The following is a 17,978-nucleotide window of genomic DNA, read 5'->3' as shown; positions in this document are numbered from 1 at the left end:
TCATTGGTGTGATTTTTCAAGCGGGAAATGAAACGCGTGAAAAAATTTGGAGTGATTTTGGTCCTGAACAAAATTGAAGAGCGGAGCAAAAAGAGAGTGGTTTTTGTTCATACCGCTGTTTTTGAGAGAGCGAGAAATTGATGTGTGAAAAAAATTTCTCTAAGAGAGCGAAAATTTTTTGTTCACGTGCGGCTTTTAAAAGAAGTTTTTTAAAAAGTTTTGATGGTTTTGAGGTTTGATTATAATATTGTACTAGTTTTAGGCTTGTTTTGACAGGAATTAAGGTTTCAAGTAGTTAATTTGAGTTTAATGCTAATTTGGAAGTTTTTGATCAATTTTGCTGATTTTTAGACGTAGTTTAATGATTTTTTGCCTATATTTTTGTTTTAATGCTTTAAGTGGGATTTGAATAGAAGCTTGTAACATAAAGAATATTCAGCTAGCAATTGACTAAAGTTTTCTTGGTATAAATTAGTTTTTTTAAGGAAAATTGACAGAAAAATTGAGTAATTGACAGAAAAATTGAGTAATTGACAGAAAAATTGAGAAACCATTTTTCTTATTTTTTTCTGAGTTTTTTTAATCTTAGACAAGTTTCTTAGCCAATTGTGACTTGCCATTTGTTTTGCGAGCTTTTCATTTCTCTAATTACAAAGGAACTTTACTAGGCTTTATGTTTCCTCGTACTATTAAAAACAACTCATTAAGTTTTTCTAGTTTTGTTCAATTCGTTTTCGAAAGCCGTTTCTGTTCTTCCTGAATTTTTTAATGACGTTTGTGGAGGTTCAGGGCTCACAATAGTTTTTCTACTAGTTTATTCATAAGTATGGGCAACTTTCTCCTTCGAGTCGTTTCCGGAATTCTTCGGGCTATGTTTTTTTTAAAGGTTGGTTTGTTCACACATTTTCATGATTTTTGAAGTCAATTTGGACTAGTGATTTTGGTCACGCCGAAACAGGAAATGGAGCGAAAGCGAAGTTTTTTGGCGTGAAATTTTTCGCTCTTATTTTAAAGTGGAGTGAGAAAACGGTGTTTGAACAAAAATTAGCTTTCCCGCGAGTAGTTTTTTTTGTTAACATGCGGCAATTTCACTGAGTTTCGCTGTTTTTTCGATTTTTTGAATCGGATTTCTTTTCTAAATGGTTCTCCCAATCCATTCATAGTTCATTTTAGGCCTAGTTTTTTGTTTGAAACAAAGGTCTATTTCTCGCTAATGGTTTTTTGTTGACATGCGGTTTTTACATTGATTGTCTGTTTTTTTTAAAAAATTTTTTGATCTGATTTTTTTTGGAAATAGTTTTCCCAATTCGCTCATAGTCCGTTCTAGGTCTTGTTTTTTTTAGTCAATGAAAATTCTTTCAATTCTACGTCTGGACTTGTACTGCTATGTTTTTTAATTTCACGATTTTTGATACAACCATATGACGTCACGGCCACTTCAGACCTGCTTTTTGTTCATTCGTTCATGCAATTTTAACTCAAGTGCGTGCGTCACGTCATTTTTCGCTCTTATTGGAGCGAGTTTTTTTGTTCAGTCGCGTGATTGAATTTTTGTTCACACTTGACTTACCTCACTCTCCAAAATGTTTCCTCACTTTGCAATTGACTTTTATTTACTTTAATTCAAAGAGATCAGGTCAAATGGGTGTGTGTCACTCTAAATGAAGGTTATTTGAGAGCAGCTAATAGAGGCAGCAAAAACTTATGCAGATTTTTTAATCAAAATATAACATATCAGCCTTCATTGAAAAGACGATTTTTTTGGTGTCTTTTTTACTGTTTTAGACGGACGGCAGATCTACGAAGCTATTGAAGCTATTTTCTTGCAATCTGCCAGATATGTTTTCTGACTTTTCAGAACTTCAATTTGAGGGCACCTCAAACAACATATTATGAACATCAAATTGATCTCGTAACAAAGCTGGAAAGTTACATGTAAGAACACGTTAATTCACCAATTGAATACAAATGAATAGTCTATTGGACACGCGTAACTCACTAACAAAAACATTTATCGAATTTTTTCTAATTTTGTACTGGAGAGTTTTATATATGACTTGAATTCCACGTAAAATCAGCCCAGTTCAACTTATTATGCGAATTTTCCAGGATTTTGCTCATATTCTCATTAATAGTCGCACAGCGATAGCTGGGGATATTATTGGCTTTCTCTTTTTTTGCAATTCAAACAATTTGAATTGCATTGGGGCGCTGCCTTTTTTTTTATCTGTTCTAACATTTTCATGATTTTTGAAGTCAAATTGGAGTAGTGATTTTGGTCACGCCAAAGTGGAGCGGAAAAGCGAGTGGTTTTGAGGCGTGAATATTTTTTGGTTTTTTGTTCACATGCTGCATTTTAATTTCAATTTTGTTTTTTTTTAAATTTTTTTCATCTGATTTTTTAGAAATGGTTTTCCCAGTTCACTCATAGTCCCTACTAGGTATAGTCTTTTGTTTAGTCAATGAAAATTCTTGGGATTTTACGTCAGGACTTGTCCGGCTATGTTTTTATTTCGTCTAGCAGATTTTTGATTCGTCTTACCCTGACTTCTTGGACTTTTTCAATGACTTCAGTGACTTCTACTGCTTTGCAGTTAAAGTTTGTGTACCTGACGTCATTTCTGCTTTTAGGTCAATTGCGTGACTTACCTCACTCAAAACATGACTCCTGAACTCACTTCTTAATAGCCGCACATCGATAGCTGGGGCTATTATTGGCCTTCTCTTGTTTTTTTTTTCGTCGTCACGATTTTTGTTACGACCATATGACGTCACAACCACTTCAAATCTGCTTTTTGTTCATTCGTTCATGCAATTTCAACTGAATGTGCGTGACTTCATTTTTCGCTCTTAGTGGAGCGAGTTTTTTTGTTCATTCGTGTGATTAAATTTTCGGTCACACTTGACTTACCTCACTCTCAAAAATAACTTCCTCGCTTTGAAATTGACTTTTGTTTACTTTTTTCAAAGAGATAAGGTCAAATGGGTTTGTGTCACTCTAAATCAAGGTTATTTGAGAGCAGCTAATAGAGGCGGCAAAAACTTATACAGATTTTTAATCAAAATGTAACATATCAGCCTTCAATGAAAAGACCAATTTTTTGGTCTGTCTTTTTTACTGTTTTCTTGGGAATGCAGATCTACGAAGCTGTTGCGGCTGTTTTCTGGCAATCTGCCAGCTATGTTGGAACTTTACATTTTATGAACATTTACTAATTAAAGGTCAATAGTGTGCATCTAAGTAGTGCCAAACTTTTATGCCATAATTCCTGAGTAACAGAGTCTTGAGTTTTAATATCAAAGATTAATTTTGATAAAGCTCCATTAGGGTTTTTTCCTTGTAGAGCCAATGTGTCTCATAAAAATGACAGTCCGAATCTAACCCCAAAAGTCTAGTGGTCTATAAAAAGCTGATGGTCGATCTGTCAATCTTATTTCTTTAGTTGCTTTAATTCATGGTAGGCTACAAGCGTCTATCGCGGCTATTTTCCGGCAATCTGCCGGCTATGTTTACAGATGTCAAAAAAATTTGTAAAAAAAACTGCCGAATGATCAATTCACGAGTCCTGAATTTTATTTGTCGATGGTTATCTCTATAAATGATTTGACTGTCCGAGCGTATTCCACACATTTTTCGCAATTGCGTTATTTAAATATCGCTTCCGGAAGTTTGAGCACGCGCGTAACATTTTTAAAATAAAAATTTTCCATGCAATTTGAAAATATGACGCGTGTTAGAGGACTTCGAATGGCTCTGTTCAGAAATGTCTGAGATTTTTTTGTTGTACCTTCATCCACTCTTGATGAGATAGAATACGTCATTTCAGTGAAAACGTTGGTGAAAACTACGCCAGATTACTTGTGTAAGTATAATGTCTGTGGCTAGCACACATATACTCTGTCTTCTACTCTATCTTATATGATCACTCTTTGGCTGAAAATATCTATACTAGACGAATATATTGGTTTGTGTCCTAATTTGTTATACATATGTTAATGTTACTAATGTTTGTCTGTCGTTCATTAACAAACATTTGGCATTCTAATTATCTGCCCGTTTTATTTCTGATCGTCTATGCTATACGGATACAATTCATTAAAATGAGCGAGCATAGAACACAACGCACCCCCTCTCCCTTTCAATAATTGCCGTAACCATTTAAACACTATAGAAAGAATGATCATTGGAAGCGCTGCTGAGGATTAAATCATACAGAGTTGGTTATTTCATTATGCCGAGTAGAGATATGGAGGACTATTATTGGCCTCATCAATGACAAGTTCCCGAATTTTAATGGAAAACAAAATTGGCTCTAGCATCGAGCATTTCGCTAAGGTCTTTTTACTACCTCCATATGAGAACTTTTCAAATTTTTATGCTGTATTTCTTTCATTTACGCCTCAATAACTTACATACCAAAAACAACTTAATAATGTGATCAGTAAAATGGCTTTAGCTATCAGATCAATTTATTTGGTACGCAATCAAATACCTTTAAAAGCTCGAATAAATCTCTTTATATCACTTGTTTTATCGCATTTAGAATTTAGTGCAATATTTTTTCAAAGTTTGCCGTCCTACTCAATTGACAGAATAAACAAACAAATTAGATGGGGCATAAAAGTTTGCTTTTTTCGAACAAAATATGACAGTGTTCATAAACTACTTCTTGAAAATAAAATACTTCCCGCAGAACTTCAAATAGCAAAAACTTCATTAAATTGTCTTTTCGATATTGTCCAACAAACAAACATACAAGACCAAAAAAATTCAGAGTAATCGGAGATGTTGAAATTAAAGTTAATAATCGTACATATGATTTTTCTATCACAACAAAATGTAAATCAAAATGGAGTCAAAATTCAATTATAAGAAACTTTGTTCGGAAATGGAATAAACTTCCAAGAGCTCTAAGAAAGGAAAAATCAAAGAAAAAATTTAAAAAAGAATTGAGGGAAGAGATGCAAATAAGACGCGAACGAATTCCAATGGACAAAAAAATTGAAGGCTTTAAAAGTTTATTTTTATAAAATAATTCACGAGAACTAGAAACTGAACCTTAGTTTTTTATTATTTTTATTATGTTTAGTTATTCAAGGGAAAGATATAGTATGTTTGATTTATAATATTACAACATGTAACTTTAACCTTGGGGTTATTCGAATTTACATGTTTGAGATTTGAAAAAAAATTTTGAAAAAGAATTTTGAGCTTTCAACGTATAACAACGAAGAAATAACTAATTTTCGTATCCACCCTCTCATCCTCCGTGGTTCAAATTTAAATGTTTTTGATCTGATTGTGTGAGAATGTCAATTGATAAACAAACCAAAACTTTCAATATCCACAATTTCTGGTTTCAAAAATCGCAGATACTACTGGATGTATTTCCATTGGTCTAAATTATGCAAAAAGTTCGCCATTTCGTTCTGATGTACAATGCAAATGCCATTACGGAGAATTTTTAAGTTCCTATTTTTAATGGAAAGCAAAAAGGGCAAGAACTCAGCACTTTTTGACAGAATAGTGCAGAAAATTAAGCTATTGAAATAGCTAGTTATAAATGAATTCTGCGGTCACTTGCAAAGATGCAAATTAAAGAGACATACTCTAAATGAAAAAAAGTGACGACCCTAACCTCAACGCTGAGAGCTTGATTGCTCGAGCATTTTTTTTTAAAATTTGATTTGGAAACGACGGTCCGAATAAAATGTATGAAGATAAGTTTTCTACTAACAATTATTTTCTTTCTATTACCAGTTTGTTTAAGTGCTTTTCAAAAAAATGAGCACTTTTCGGTGTTTTTTAATAAGAGTATGCTGAAAATAGCGTTTCTTTTCTGCTTGATTTTGTTTGTATTCAAATTGTTGAAATTATTAGAAATGTGCCCTTGAATGTGATTTTTTAAAGTAGCTTGCGTGTAATTCATTGAGAAGTGTGATCGACTTAATATTTTTTGAGATTGTGCTTTTGTACTAATCTTAACCTTTAGTTTGCCTTAAATTAAAGCTCTTTTTGGAGTACTTTTTATGATGAGGTGAAAATGAATCTTAGCGATAAAACAATGTATCAAGTTATTTGGTTCTTCTTTTTTCAAAGCCTTGAATTAATTTTGGAAGCCGTGAATTAAGGTGTAAGCTTGAAGTTAGAATTTTTAATAGCCGCTGTCAGTCTCGCAGCGGCTATTTTTTATGTGCTCTCCTTTTACAGTCCAAAGGTTTTGGATTGTAGTGGTGCTCTGAAGAGTAATGGTGAAACCTCATTTTTAATCGATAATTTTGTTGGAGTGTATTTGAAATCAGAAGTGAATTGCGTGAAGACAAAGTTATTGGCTCAAATTGCTGAAGAGCAGAGAAAAGAGAGTGGTTATCGGTTCATGTCGCGTTTTTAAGGGAGAGCGAGAAAATTGGCCCTGAAAAAATTTTTGTTAAGCGAGCACTTTTGAGCACTTGCGGTATTTTCAAAACAGTTTTGCAGATTGAACTCCAATTTTTCAATTAAAGATGTTTCTATTGTTCTTCCAAACTATTAGTACTGCGTTTGAAGGCGTTCTTGACTATCTGAAGAAAAAACAACGCTTTTTAGCAGTTTTGTATTCTTCAATTTTTATTGGTTTGGGTCAGGTATGTGGATCAAATTACCCCTTTTACTGGTGATGGTTGGCTTTCGATCTAATTGGTTTTAATTTTTAGGTGTTTTTGTTGAAGATAGTTGAGTAATTTAAGCAAACTTTAATTTTTTAATTTTAATCTTTTGCTTATTTTCTGATTTTAAGCTTCTCGTGGTTGTTTTTTGTTCAATTTTTAGTTTAGAGCTATTCTAGAGGTTTTGATCCTGAGACGTGTCTTTGAAGGTTAGACAGGGTAATTTTCGATAACAACTTTCTTAATTTTGGGTTTTTTCGTTTTTTGTTGTTTAATGTTTGTCAGGTGTTGGGTGGGTAAATACTTGAGCAGGAGCAGTAATATTAATGTTCCTCTCAAACATTAAACTGAGATATCTTTTTCGATTTTTGTGGATTATTTGTTCAAGAATTTTGTAGAGAGTATTATTTTTTGACTCTGTCGTTCATTTCTTTCTCATGTCCCGGTTTCCTCTATTTGAACTCTTTGAACGATTTTTCTGTCCATTGGTATTCGTTTTTTAAATAGAAAACTTATCCTGTCCCAATGTTTTTTGGCAGTGATTGTTTGAGTCGCAATTTGTAAAGATATCAGATGCCTTAACTTGTCCGATTTCTTTCCATTGTTATGCCTGCTTTAGTTTCAAAATTATAGTATAGTTTATTATGGGGTTCATCAAGTAAGTTGGTCAACTCTCAGTGCTTACTTTACTGAAGGTGCTGGGAATGTCCTTATTCGAATTTAAAGGGTCACTTTTGAGGTTTTTGATCACAAAATAGTAGTGTTGTGCAAGCTAGAAATGCTCTTCCCAACTGTTTTTGAGGCATTTTTTGGTAATGCAAACTTACAAAAAGTTCTCGTATTTTTTGCAATTTGTGTCGAGTTTTGTGAAAATTTTTGTCATTTTTTGAGTTTGTCATATAAACTTTAGAACAACAAAAAAGTTTTGATGATATGAATTTGAGCATTTCCTCTGAATTTTATACGTGGAAACAAGTTCTTGATGGCCTGTAGGTTAGGTTTTTTTTGTAGTTTGAAAGTTTGAATTGGTTTTGATGCCATCAGTATACATAAGTTGGACGAAATTGTAATGCGTTTATAATGTTGGTATAAGTTTAAATTTTTGGTATTTTGTCATCTCAATTTTACTCAACTCAAGCTGTCGAACTTGTGCTGCCTTCGTGCGCAAAATTGTGCATTTAAAACGTTTTGAAGATATTGACATCAGGAAGCTTAATTGAAGTATTTTTGAAGTTTTTTGTCTTCGTCTGCCTATATTTTCATGCTTTTAAATACAGGAATTTTAGTTGTTGATGCCAAGTTTTTCTTTCCTGGCCTTGTGAGAGTTTTAATTGAAAAGCATGGTATTCAACTCGACTAAACTGAAAGGGACATTAAAGAATGCCTTTGTTGTTTTTCTCTAAATTTATGAAACTTTGATTGTCGTTTTTTTCATTCTTTTCTGTGGATTGTTTGACATAATTCTTCGTTATGTATGTTTTTGTGCTTCATATTTTGATCATTTAACTTAAAACACCCAAAATGATAGTGATTTTTAATTGCTCTTGAACGAAGTTCATAACAATTATTGTAAATATGTGTGTCTTTTTTATGCAAAATTTTCGCCTGACAATTTTGACTCTTCGAGTGACTATTACACCCTTGACTTTTTGCGTTTCGCGTGATCTAAAATTCTCACCCAATCACAATTTCAAGCAGCTGAATTCAATTGGTGGTTCAATACTGAAAATACTTAATTTAATACTGAAAGTCAACTGAAAAGTGCGCCGAAACTGGTGCCATTTTTTACTTTAAATCTTAATAGTGGTATAAGTTAACCTATAATGAGGTTATTTGAAGCCCACTATTGAACTTCTTAGTCCCATTTAGGCTCCCCTCCCTCCCTCCTCATCCTCCTCCCTCCCCCCCCCCGACTGAAGCAGGCTGCAATTCTTTAGAGCTCCCACTAGTCGTCTAGTCGTTCGAGAGCAATTCTTCCGACGTTTACTCGGTTGTTTCCCATTTTTCTCGATTTTTTCAGTTTGTCGTTTTTTGAATTTTTCGATCTTTTAGGGCAAATGAAAAATTTTCACATCCTGTGAAAAAATTTCTGGATGGTTCCTAGTCATCTTGTCTTGCATGTTTTTGTACTTTAGGGCCGATAAAACTTTGTTAGAGCTTGAAGATGGTTTGAAAAATAGTTTCCAGAGATAGAAATGTTCATGAACTTAATGTCGCAGTTTTTTGGGGTCTTTTCAATAAAAGTGTCTATTTTTGTCAAGTTTTATCAACAATTTTGTCTTTTGGAGGTAGTTTTTTCCCTGGGGCCAACGAAGCGTTTATAAGCATGACGCTCGTTTACTGGATAGTTTCTAGAGACAAGATAATGATATTCAAGATGTAATGTTTCTTTTGTCGACTTAACCAAAAATTTTATCAAGTTTTGCCATTTTTGTGTTTTCAATCTCTAGGGACCAATGAAACTTCTATGAGCTTGACGGTGGAATACCGAATAGTTTTGGTGACAATGAAATACCTCTTATGGTAATATTTTCATAAATTTTGGTGACATTTGAATACAATTTGACACTTCTTCCAAATTTTTGGAAAATTTTCCTTAACCGTGTTAGTTCTCCGATCTGTAAGGAGTACGAAGCTTTTAAATTTAATTTTTTTCGTTCGTTAATGCATGTCATTTAGTGGCATACTTTTTGCATAATTTTACAAATTTATGTATTTTTTGCTAATTTTTTCAAATTAAAATTTTTTGTTCTTGCTTCATGCATGATCTTTGACATTACATTTTATTTTATCACTTTTTTAACGCCATAATCTCTGGTTGAGCTTTGTTTTCAACAACATATACTTCCAATGCTATTAATTCTGTTCACTGAATTTGATAAACTACAGTTATCTGTTTTTCCTGCATTGTTCAGTTGTTCTGCTGGACAGTTACATTATTTTTTAGTGTTTCGTTCAATTATTTTTAATGTATTTAAGAACTTGTCCTGCTATGTTTTTTAATTGCTTTACCTTTTGATCATGATTTTGACGATTGACTCGTGACGTACCTCACTATTTTTCGACTGAAAATTTTTCTCACGCTTTCTTTCACCCATTGATTTACGCAATATAATGAATGCGGTCACTGTCAAAAGAGCAAAGTCAAAGGCTACGGATAAACCGATAAAGCCCTGTCATAAGGTCATATTGCATTAGGCTATCAAAGGTCATTAAAGGGGTTGCTAGCTGACATTAGTTTTAAGAAGCTTAATAGCTTTAAGTTCAGAAGCTGAATTAAGTGTTATTTTGGAATCTAATTGAAAGTGCACCGTGATTGAGAGCACTTTTGAAACTTGTCTCTTGTGACCAATAAGTTGAAATTGACTCTATTAAATCTATTTCTCTTCACTATTGGCATTGCTCAATCCAACATTTGGAATTGTGTTTAGTTGCGGAAATACTGCTTCTTTCGCATAAAATCCTAAAACTTGATTTTTATACAGATCAGAGGTACGGGTCTTAAGTTGAGTTTGTGTCGGAAAAATGTTTTGGCGCTGAGACAGTATAAAAGAAAATAAGTAATCCCCACCATAGCCTTACAAAATAAAGAAAAAATTATTTGTTAATATTCTTTTCCTTTTGTTATGAGAAATTGGTTTTCTGCTTGATAAAGTTGTCGTTAAATAGATTGTGTTTAGAGGACTTTGTTTTGTGGGTTGTCTGCCTTTCGCGTCATATTTTTAACTTTTAACCGGATATTACTGCATCCATTTTTAATTCAAAGAACTTGGATTGTATTGGTGCTCTGACGTTTCTATACAATTGTTCATACAATTTTATTGTTATTTAAAAATTTTAAAATTGTTTGAAACTTTTTTCTGGCTGGCCCCTATTTGCCAATTGTCCCGGCTAGGTGAAGGGTTTTCACGTGTTTCGTTATTTTTTATTGTATTTCAGGACTTGTCCTGCTAAGATTTTTTTAATTGCTCTCGAACGAAGTTCGTAGCAATAATTGTTAAGGTTTTGGTCTTGTTAATGCAAATTTTTCACTCGACTGTTTTTGCGCTTCTCTTCTAGAACATTCTTTTTCTCAAGTGACTTTTTCGTGCTTTTGTTCTTCATTTTTTGAGTAATCTCTATTGCTCTCACTCCGAAGTAAAGCTTGTTAAAATAAAATCGATTGCAGCAATGTTAAAATAAGGCCCTGATAGCCGACTAGACAGTGTTTCTGGTGAGGGATTGGGAGGTCAATGGTGCGAATCCTGGCGTGGTCAGCTATTTTTGCACCCATAAAGAAAAATTAATCTAGGCTACGTCCCTGGAGTTAAATTGCCTCGCCTGTCGTTTGAAATCAATTCTTCCGACATTAGTCGGTCTATGTTTTACATCTTTAAAGATAAATTTGTTTCGGTTTACCTAATTTTGCTACTTTTTCGACATTTTGCTGAAAAGCTCTGCCTTCTCTAGGCGAGTTTCATTTTACGCTCATTGTAATCAATGTGGTTTTAAACATCAGTTGTTCAGGAAAAAAATCATAAACGATCATTTAAAGTTCTCCTTACTTGAACTTCTTCTAAGTAGTCATAGTTAGAAGAAGCCCTTATCTTCTCAGCCGGCTATTATACCGCTCCTATTTTTACAATTTAAAGAATTTGAATTGTATTGGAGCGCTGTCTTTTTTTTTTAAGATCTGTTCACACATTTTCATGATTTTTGAAGTCAAATTGGAGTGGTGATTTTGGTCACGCCGAAACAAGAAATGGAGCGAAAAAACGAGTGATTTTTCGGCGTGAATTTTTTTTCGCTCTAATTTTAAAGTAGTGCGAGAAAATGGTGTTTGAACAAATATTCGGTTTCTCGGTAGTGGTTTTTTGTTCACATGCGGCAATTTCCCTCTGATTTTTACTGTTTTTTCAATTTTTTGCATCGGATTTTTTTCTAAATGGTTTTCCCAATCCATTCTCAGCTCATTCTAGGCCTAGTTTTTGGTTTGAATTGAATTTTCTTTTCTCGCTAGTGGTTTTTTTGTTCACATGCGGCATTTTGACATTGATTTTCTGTTTTTTTCTTATTTTTTGATCTGATTTTTTTCAAAATGGTTTTCTCAATAGACCCATAGTCCATTCTTGGTCTAGTTTTTCTGTTTAGCCAATGAAAATTCTTTGAATTGTTCGTTAGGACTTGTCCTGCTATGTTTTTTTACTTCGTCGAACTTTTTTTCGCTTTACCCATTTTGCCGTTTTTTCGACATTTTGTGTGAAATATTTTTGACTTCTCTAGGCTAGTTTCACTCTTCTGTCATTCTGCTCAAAGTCCTTTTAAACAGCAGATGCTCAGCAAAGCAATTCAAACTGAAGAGAGTCAGTATAAAAAATCAAAGTCAGAAATAGAAACGGGATAAACCCATAAAGCCCATTTTTAGATTCCCGGTACTTGAACTTTGTTCTCATAAGTTTTAGTTACTATCTATAATGCTTATTGGTATTGATACTATACCCTTTAGCCTCTCACTGAGAGACAGGAGTATGTTCAATTACGAAATGACATCAAAACAAATCCCACTTAAAAATGGTTTCAAATCAATTTTTGTTGAAATTTTTTTTTCAATCCCAATAGAGTTATGGGAATCAACGGCGGCTATTTTCCGGCAATCTGCCGGGTATGTTTTGATGTTGATCCTAATGCCTCTATCGACTCATTAAGAAGGATAAATATGGCTAATGGGCACATTCAGTCACCCTTTGGATTTTTTGCGGGTGCATCTAGTTTGTTTCTTTTTCTGTCGCTGTTTCAATCTCAATCGGAGTTGTAGGAATCAATTGCGTCTATTTTCTCGTACTTAGCCGTGTAGTTTTCTCCTTTTGTCGAATTTTTCAATTTTGTGGGAGTCTGTTATTTTTTGGTTTACTTTTATTTCTTATCAGTATTGCAACTTTGTTCAGTTAATATTTTTAGTTTTGAGAGATGATATTTAGTAACTTCTGGGAATTTTTAAGGTAAAAAAGTCACTGTGAGAAGTTTTGACCCTGTAACGTTTTCGACCACCTTAACCAAAACTACTAAACCATTCGCCTCCCTAATTGACGCCTTCCCGCGACGTCTCACGCAGTTACTTCTCACCACCACCTACGTCTACATCCACCCTTTGTATCATTATTATTGAAAATTTTGTCTGCATCCTGAAAAAAACTTTGGACAGCTAACTTTTGGTTTTTTTTTCTGCTAGTTTATTTCTCGAGCTTATATAGCACGAATCTCCTAGTCCTTTCCGGTAGTCTACCGGTTGTTTTTTTTGGTGTTTGAATTTCAGAATGATTCCTTGTTAGTTGTTTGAGCTCGGCTCCGCTGAATTGGAGCTTAAACACAATGAATGCTTAATATGGTGGTTTAAGAGTCGTTCATATTACGGATGCAGAATGAAATTAAATGTAAACTTAATGCGACAGTCACAGTCGTCATGGCAACTCATTATAGTCAACTAAGTCTCTTATACCGGAAAAGTTCTCCGCCTGAGTGGCGGGTATTACTTTCCAAAATTCATCAGGGCTCTGTTTGAATTGAAAATGCTGTTTTCATACTATTTCATACATGGTATAATGTGTATTGCTTTCTCTGTTAGGCTGAAGTATGAAGACATTATTAGCTACGCTCTTGTTTTGGCTGTTTTCATACCTTTTCTTTACGAACGACAGACTTGTATGAATTAAAATGTGAACAGATTTCGTCTCATGTTACGTCACCGTTATTTTTAGTTCCGCTCTATTCATGCTGTTGCTCTTTTTTACCTATTTAGAAGCCTGAAGCGATGTGTATTAGATTGAGTGTGTAATTTCGCGGCTTACAGTAATCTCTCTTTTTGATGCTTTTTGTGCCGTGCCATCAATTTGTTATCTACTGCTTTTGCAAAGCGGTAGAAAATGGTGTTTCCTGACTGTGAAATGTCTGAAAATTGGTTAATTTACAACGTTTTTTTACAAAGCTAATGTTAATGAAAACTGTTCTCTAGCATAATTTTCAAAATTATTATAGTCGTCGGATGACGAAACTGAGCTCTGAAATATTGGTTTTGTCATTTTTTTTAAATTACCATAAGTTGAAGCAAGAATCTTAGTTACTTTTGATACAGGGTTTAATTAGATCATTTCTGGTTCCAAAATTAAATTTTTTTGATCTGATTGTGTCAGAATATCAGTTGATGAAGAAAACGAAGCATTTAATATCCACACTTTCTAGCTTTACAAATTGCATATTTTTTGGATGCATTTCCATAGGTCTAAATTATGCAAAAAGTTTGTCATTTCCCGGGTCAAGGCCGAATGGTTATCTTGTAAGAACTTGCAAGTTTCTGGCAGAAACTTACAAGGCGATGCATCGCCTTGCAAGTTTTTCTTCCAAAAACTTGCAAGTTCTTACAAGTTAACCATTCGACTTGCAAGTTCTTACAAGTTAACCATTCGACTTACAAGGCTCTTACAAGTTAACCATTCGACTTACAATTTACTTACAAGTTAACCATTCGCACACACACCACACACACCACTTGCGCGCGCACACACACGCGCGCACACACACACGCGCGCGCACACACACATACACGCACACATACACACACACGCGCACACACACACACGCACGCACATACGCACTAAACCGTAAATAAAACGTTGCAAGACATCAATGTAAAAAGATGTTTCGAAAAAATGGAATCTGGAAAAGTGTGAATTAAATTATAAAAAGGGTATGACAATGAAGGGCCAATAAATTATTTTAAGAAAATACTGACATATGAATTTGAAAATTTAATCAGAGTCAATGTTTTGAGAACTTTTTTTAAAAGCGATCGTGAAGAAGCTAATTGTGATCTACAGTTTTTTAATGGAATTGCAAACAGAACTCTTTTGAATAGATAAAATTCAAAAAGTAAACATTTTGTCTACTTAGGTCAGGTCGAATTTGTACTATGTTATCCAAACAGAACAACTAACTCCCACGCGCTTTCTACGGTAAATGACTGAATGTTAAATTGAATTAACCAATAAGAGTTGTGCTCGACCGGAACGAACTTGCAAGAAACTTACAAGTTAGCCATTCGCCTTGCAAGTTCTTACAAGTTAACCATTCGACTTACAAGTTCTTACAAGTTAACCATTCGACTTGCAAGTTCTTACAAGTTAACCATCCTTTGCAAGAAACTTGCATAATCTTACAAGTTAACCATCTTTTGCAAGAAACTTGCAAGTTCTTACAAGTTAACCATTCGGTCTCGACCCGGGTTCGTTCTGATGTACAATTTAAATGCCATTACAGCAGATAAAATCAAAGTTCCCGATTTTTAATGGAAAACAAAAAGGGTGCTAGCATCCAGCATAAGGTCTTTCTACAACCTCATCAGAGAACTGTTTATGTTTTTAAGCTCTTTCTTCAAATTACCAAAATATTGAAAAAGAATATTGAGCTTTCAACGTATGGCACCAAAGAAGTGACTGATTTTTGTATGAAGGCATAAAGTCTTCATCGTTGAACTTGAAAATAGTATGTAATAAGGAGGCTCGCACATCCTTGTTTCCATGGAGCTAGCTAAAAACTTTAATCAAAGTTAACGTCTAGATCAAAATACAGATGTGTTTTGAGCGAATAAATTGATGAAACTATCGAGGTTTTTTGTTTTTTGTATATATTAACGATACTGTTTCATTATCCGCGGTAATGTTTAAAATTCGTGTAAAAATGATTGGTCGTTATTATTTATTCCAAGAAATTAAAACATCCAACGAGGCTCGGTAATGTGCGCACATGATGTTCCGAACCCGCCAAACCACGTTTTTGACTTAATTATCTACCAAATGAGGAGGAGATAGTAAACTTTCAAAAAAATAATATTTTTGTTCGAAAATAATTGGTGTATCCATTTAAAAACCCTTTAAGCTCAAAACACTATCCAAATTAAATAATAACTCATTAGCTTAAATCCCCCACTCCGCTCTAGCAAACCTAATGCTAGCATCCCTAAGTCGTGGCTGGCTACTACCGAAGCCAACTGCTCGCCGGTCGTTTGAGAGCAATTCACTCCCGACGTTGTCTGTTATGTTTTTGATTGCATCGAAGGATATCTATATCAGGTAAAATAATGTTGGAAACAACAATTTTTTTTACACACTGTTTCGAAATTTTAAAGTCCTGCGCATAGAAAATTATGTACACCACTTTTCATGCATCCAAATCTGTTCTAGGCCCCAACGTACAATCCAAATGCAACAGTGGCGAGCTGCTTACTCCAATCGCAATGCTACTTGAACGCATACCTCAGGAGTTCGAATCTCAGAAGAAAGTCTACAAAGCCTTCCAGCAGTTCTGGTTCTTCGTCTCTCGGCTCCAACTGGACGATGAGAGCAAGTCTGCCAGCAATTCTCCAAAGTGGTTCGAGGCGATCACTAAGATTGCGAGGAAATCACCGCTGCTCGTACTCAGTGAGGAATCTCAGAATTTGATGCAGATTGTAGATGTGGACTTCAAGTTTATGGATGTTAGTGGAGCTGAAATAAGTAATCTTGACTGTCACCTAAATTGAGAGAGGTGTTCTCGCTAGCAAGGCAGCAACACACAGTGCTCATTAAGAAACTGAAAAACAAACAATGATTACCAATTAGGAAAAATATCGATTAATTGACTTCGTTCTAAATGTCCCTTTACCATATGGTGAAGTGTTACTTGTAAGCGGTTTTGGATCTTTTCCGTTTGCCCCCCCCCCCGCCAAACCAAGTACGTTATACCCCCCCCCCCCCGCCCGCCCTTCGTTACAGAGAACGTGTCATTGCAGTAAATTATTGTGTGAAAATGACACGTGCGCTTGGGGGTGCAAATAAAGTATGCACTGATTAAGATGTGGCGGGGGGGGGGGGGGGGGGGGGGGGCAGAAACGGAAAAGATTCGTGATTTTGCTCAGCATTCTATACTTAAATAAAATCTGTCTCCTCCTCTTGAAGCATGTTTATCGTCGCAAGGGACTACATAAATAATCCCCATTTTTTCTCGGGAATATGTTTGTAGCCTAATAACAGCTGTAGATCATTGCGATAGATTCAGATTCAATATCTTATTCCATTAAAGAAGAAAAATTACCTCGAGCAGAAAGAAGTCTAAAGATTTTTGATAGTGTAAACCCATTGCTCTCATTTTTTGCGTTGGGTGGGTTTGTCTTGTGCTGCTTGTCTGTTTTACTGATTCCCAATTTGCTACTTAGGACTACTCAATTAATGAGATGGGGTTGCTAAAATCACAATTGATTGCGCGTACAAAAGCCAAAGACGAGTTCGCCAATGCCCTTCAAAAAATAGAAACTTCGTCTCAAATCAACTTCGCCTACGCCGCCATTACATTGGAAAGCTTACGTCACAAGCATGCTTCCATACCATCGTTCCGAGTCATATTCCAATATTTTGAGGAACTACAGTTGATGAAAGAAGGGAAAATAAACAACATGTGGACGGTGACCAAAGGGATCTGTGATTACGTGTTTACTATTTATCTGGACACGATGCGATGCCAATCGCGTAATATGGCACATGAATCTTTGCTTAAAGAGCACTCACAATTTTTACTCATAAAGTTCAACGATCCGGCTCATGTCATTCGAAAACAGGCCGACCATTACCTAAGCCAGTTACTGACGGAGTTTCCGAATATTCTTTGGAACTACTACTTCATCAAGACGTCACTTGAAATCCTGGATCTGCAAAGTATGAATTTGCAACAACGTCAAGAGGGAATCGCGTTAAAGACTCCGGTCTCGGGAACCGGCCTGGAACTGGTTCATACTAGGACCACTGAAGAGAGACAAGCAATGTTGAGTGACTTCACAAAGCGAACGAAGAGTTTCATCCAGGAAGCAGTTAAGAGTGCGGGGAATACAACCAAGTCCCATCTTATGCATTATATCCACACGAAGGACGAGGGTGTATGTTCAACATCCTTTCACCCTGGATGGCGTCTGGCTATGGATTTCCTGGTTAACGATAACCAAGCTGACCCTGCAACAGGTACGGAGCTTTTTGACAGATTGACTGCATTTTCTCTTTAAATTCGACTATTATGAGTGACCATCATAGCCTTCTTAAAAAATGTTCTAGCCCCACCTCATTTTAATGATACAGTAATTTGAGACTTTGTTCTAGCCCCGTTAATAGGGGAGGGGGCTCTAATGGAGAAAAAGGAGGCATAGTTTGCTTTGTCAATCCTAGAGGTCAGATATTCTATAGATCGATCATTAATTATAATAGTTAAGTACCGCATAAAGGTGTGAATGTGTTTTGCTAGAGCACGTTCCGTTATACATCTTGATCCTTACATGAGAA

At 35.0% G+C, this 17,978-nt stretch overlaps 1 protein-coding gene across 2 annotated transcripts in view; it reads left to right on the top strand.

Annotated features, from left to right (window-relative positions):
• LOC142351860 (phosphatidylinositol 4-kinase alpha-like) overlaps window positions 1–17,978 on the top strand; it is a 51,763-nt gene that overhangs the window by 11,659 nt on the left and 22,126 nt on the right. Inside the window, exons 6-8 of one of the 2 annotated variants that reach the window (XM_075404093.1) lie at window positions 3,828–3,863; window positions 15,858–16,150; window positions 16,868–17,663. In XM_075404093.1, the coding sequence (XP_075260208.1) occupies window positions 3,828–3,863; window positions 15,858–16,150; window positions 16,868–17,663 (1,125 nt within the window). The remainder of the gene's footprint in view (window positions 1–3,827; window positions 3,864–15,857; window positions 16,151–16,867; window positions 17,664–17,978) is intronic. The other variant, XM_075404094.1, reaches the window with a different exon arrangement.

Source organism: Convolutriloba macropyga, chromosome 13 (assembly GCF_964194025.1).
Source record: "Convolutriloba macropyga chromosome 13, txConMacr16.3, whole genome shotgun sequence".
Lineage (NCBI taxonomy): Eukaryota > Metazoa > Xenacoelomorpha > Acoela > Convolutidae > Convolutriloba > Convolutriloba macropyga.
This window is presented reverse-complemented; position numbering and strand designations above follow the sequence as displayed.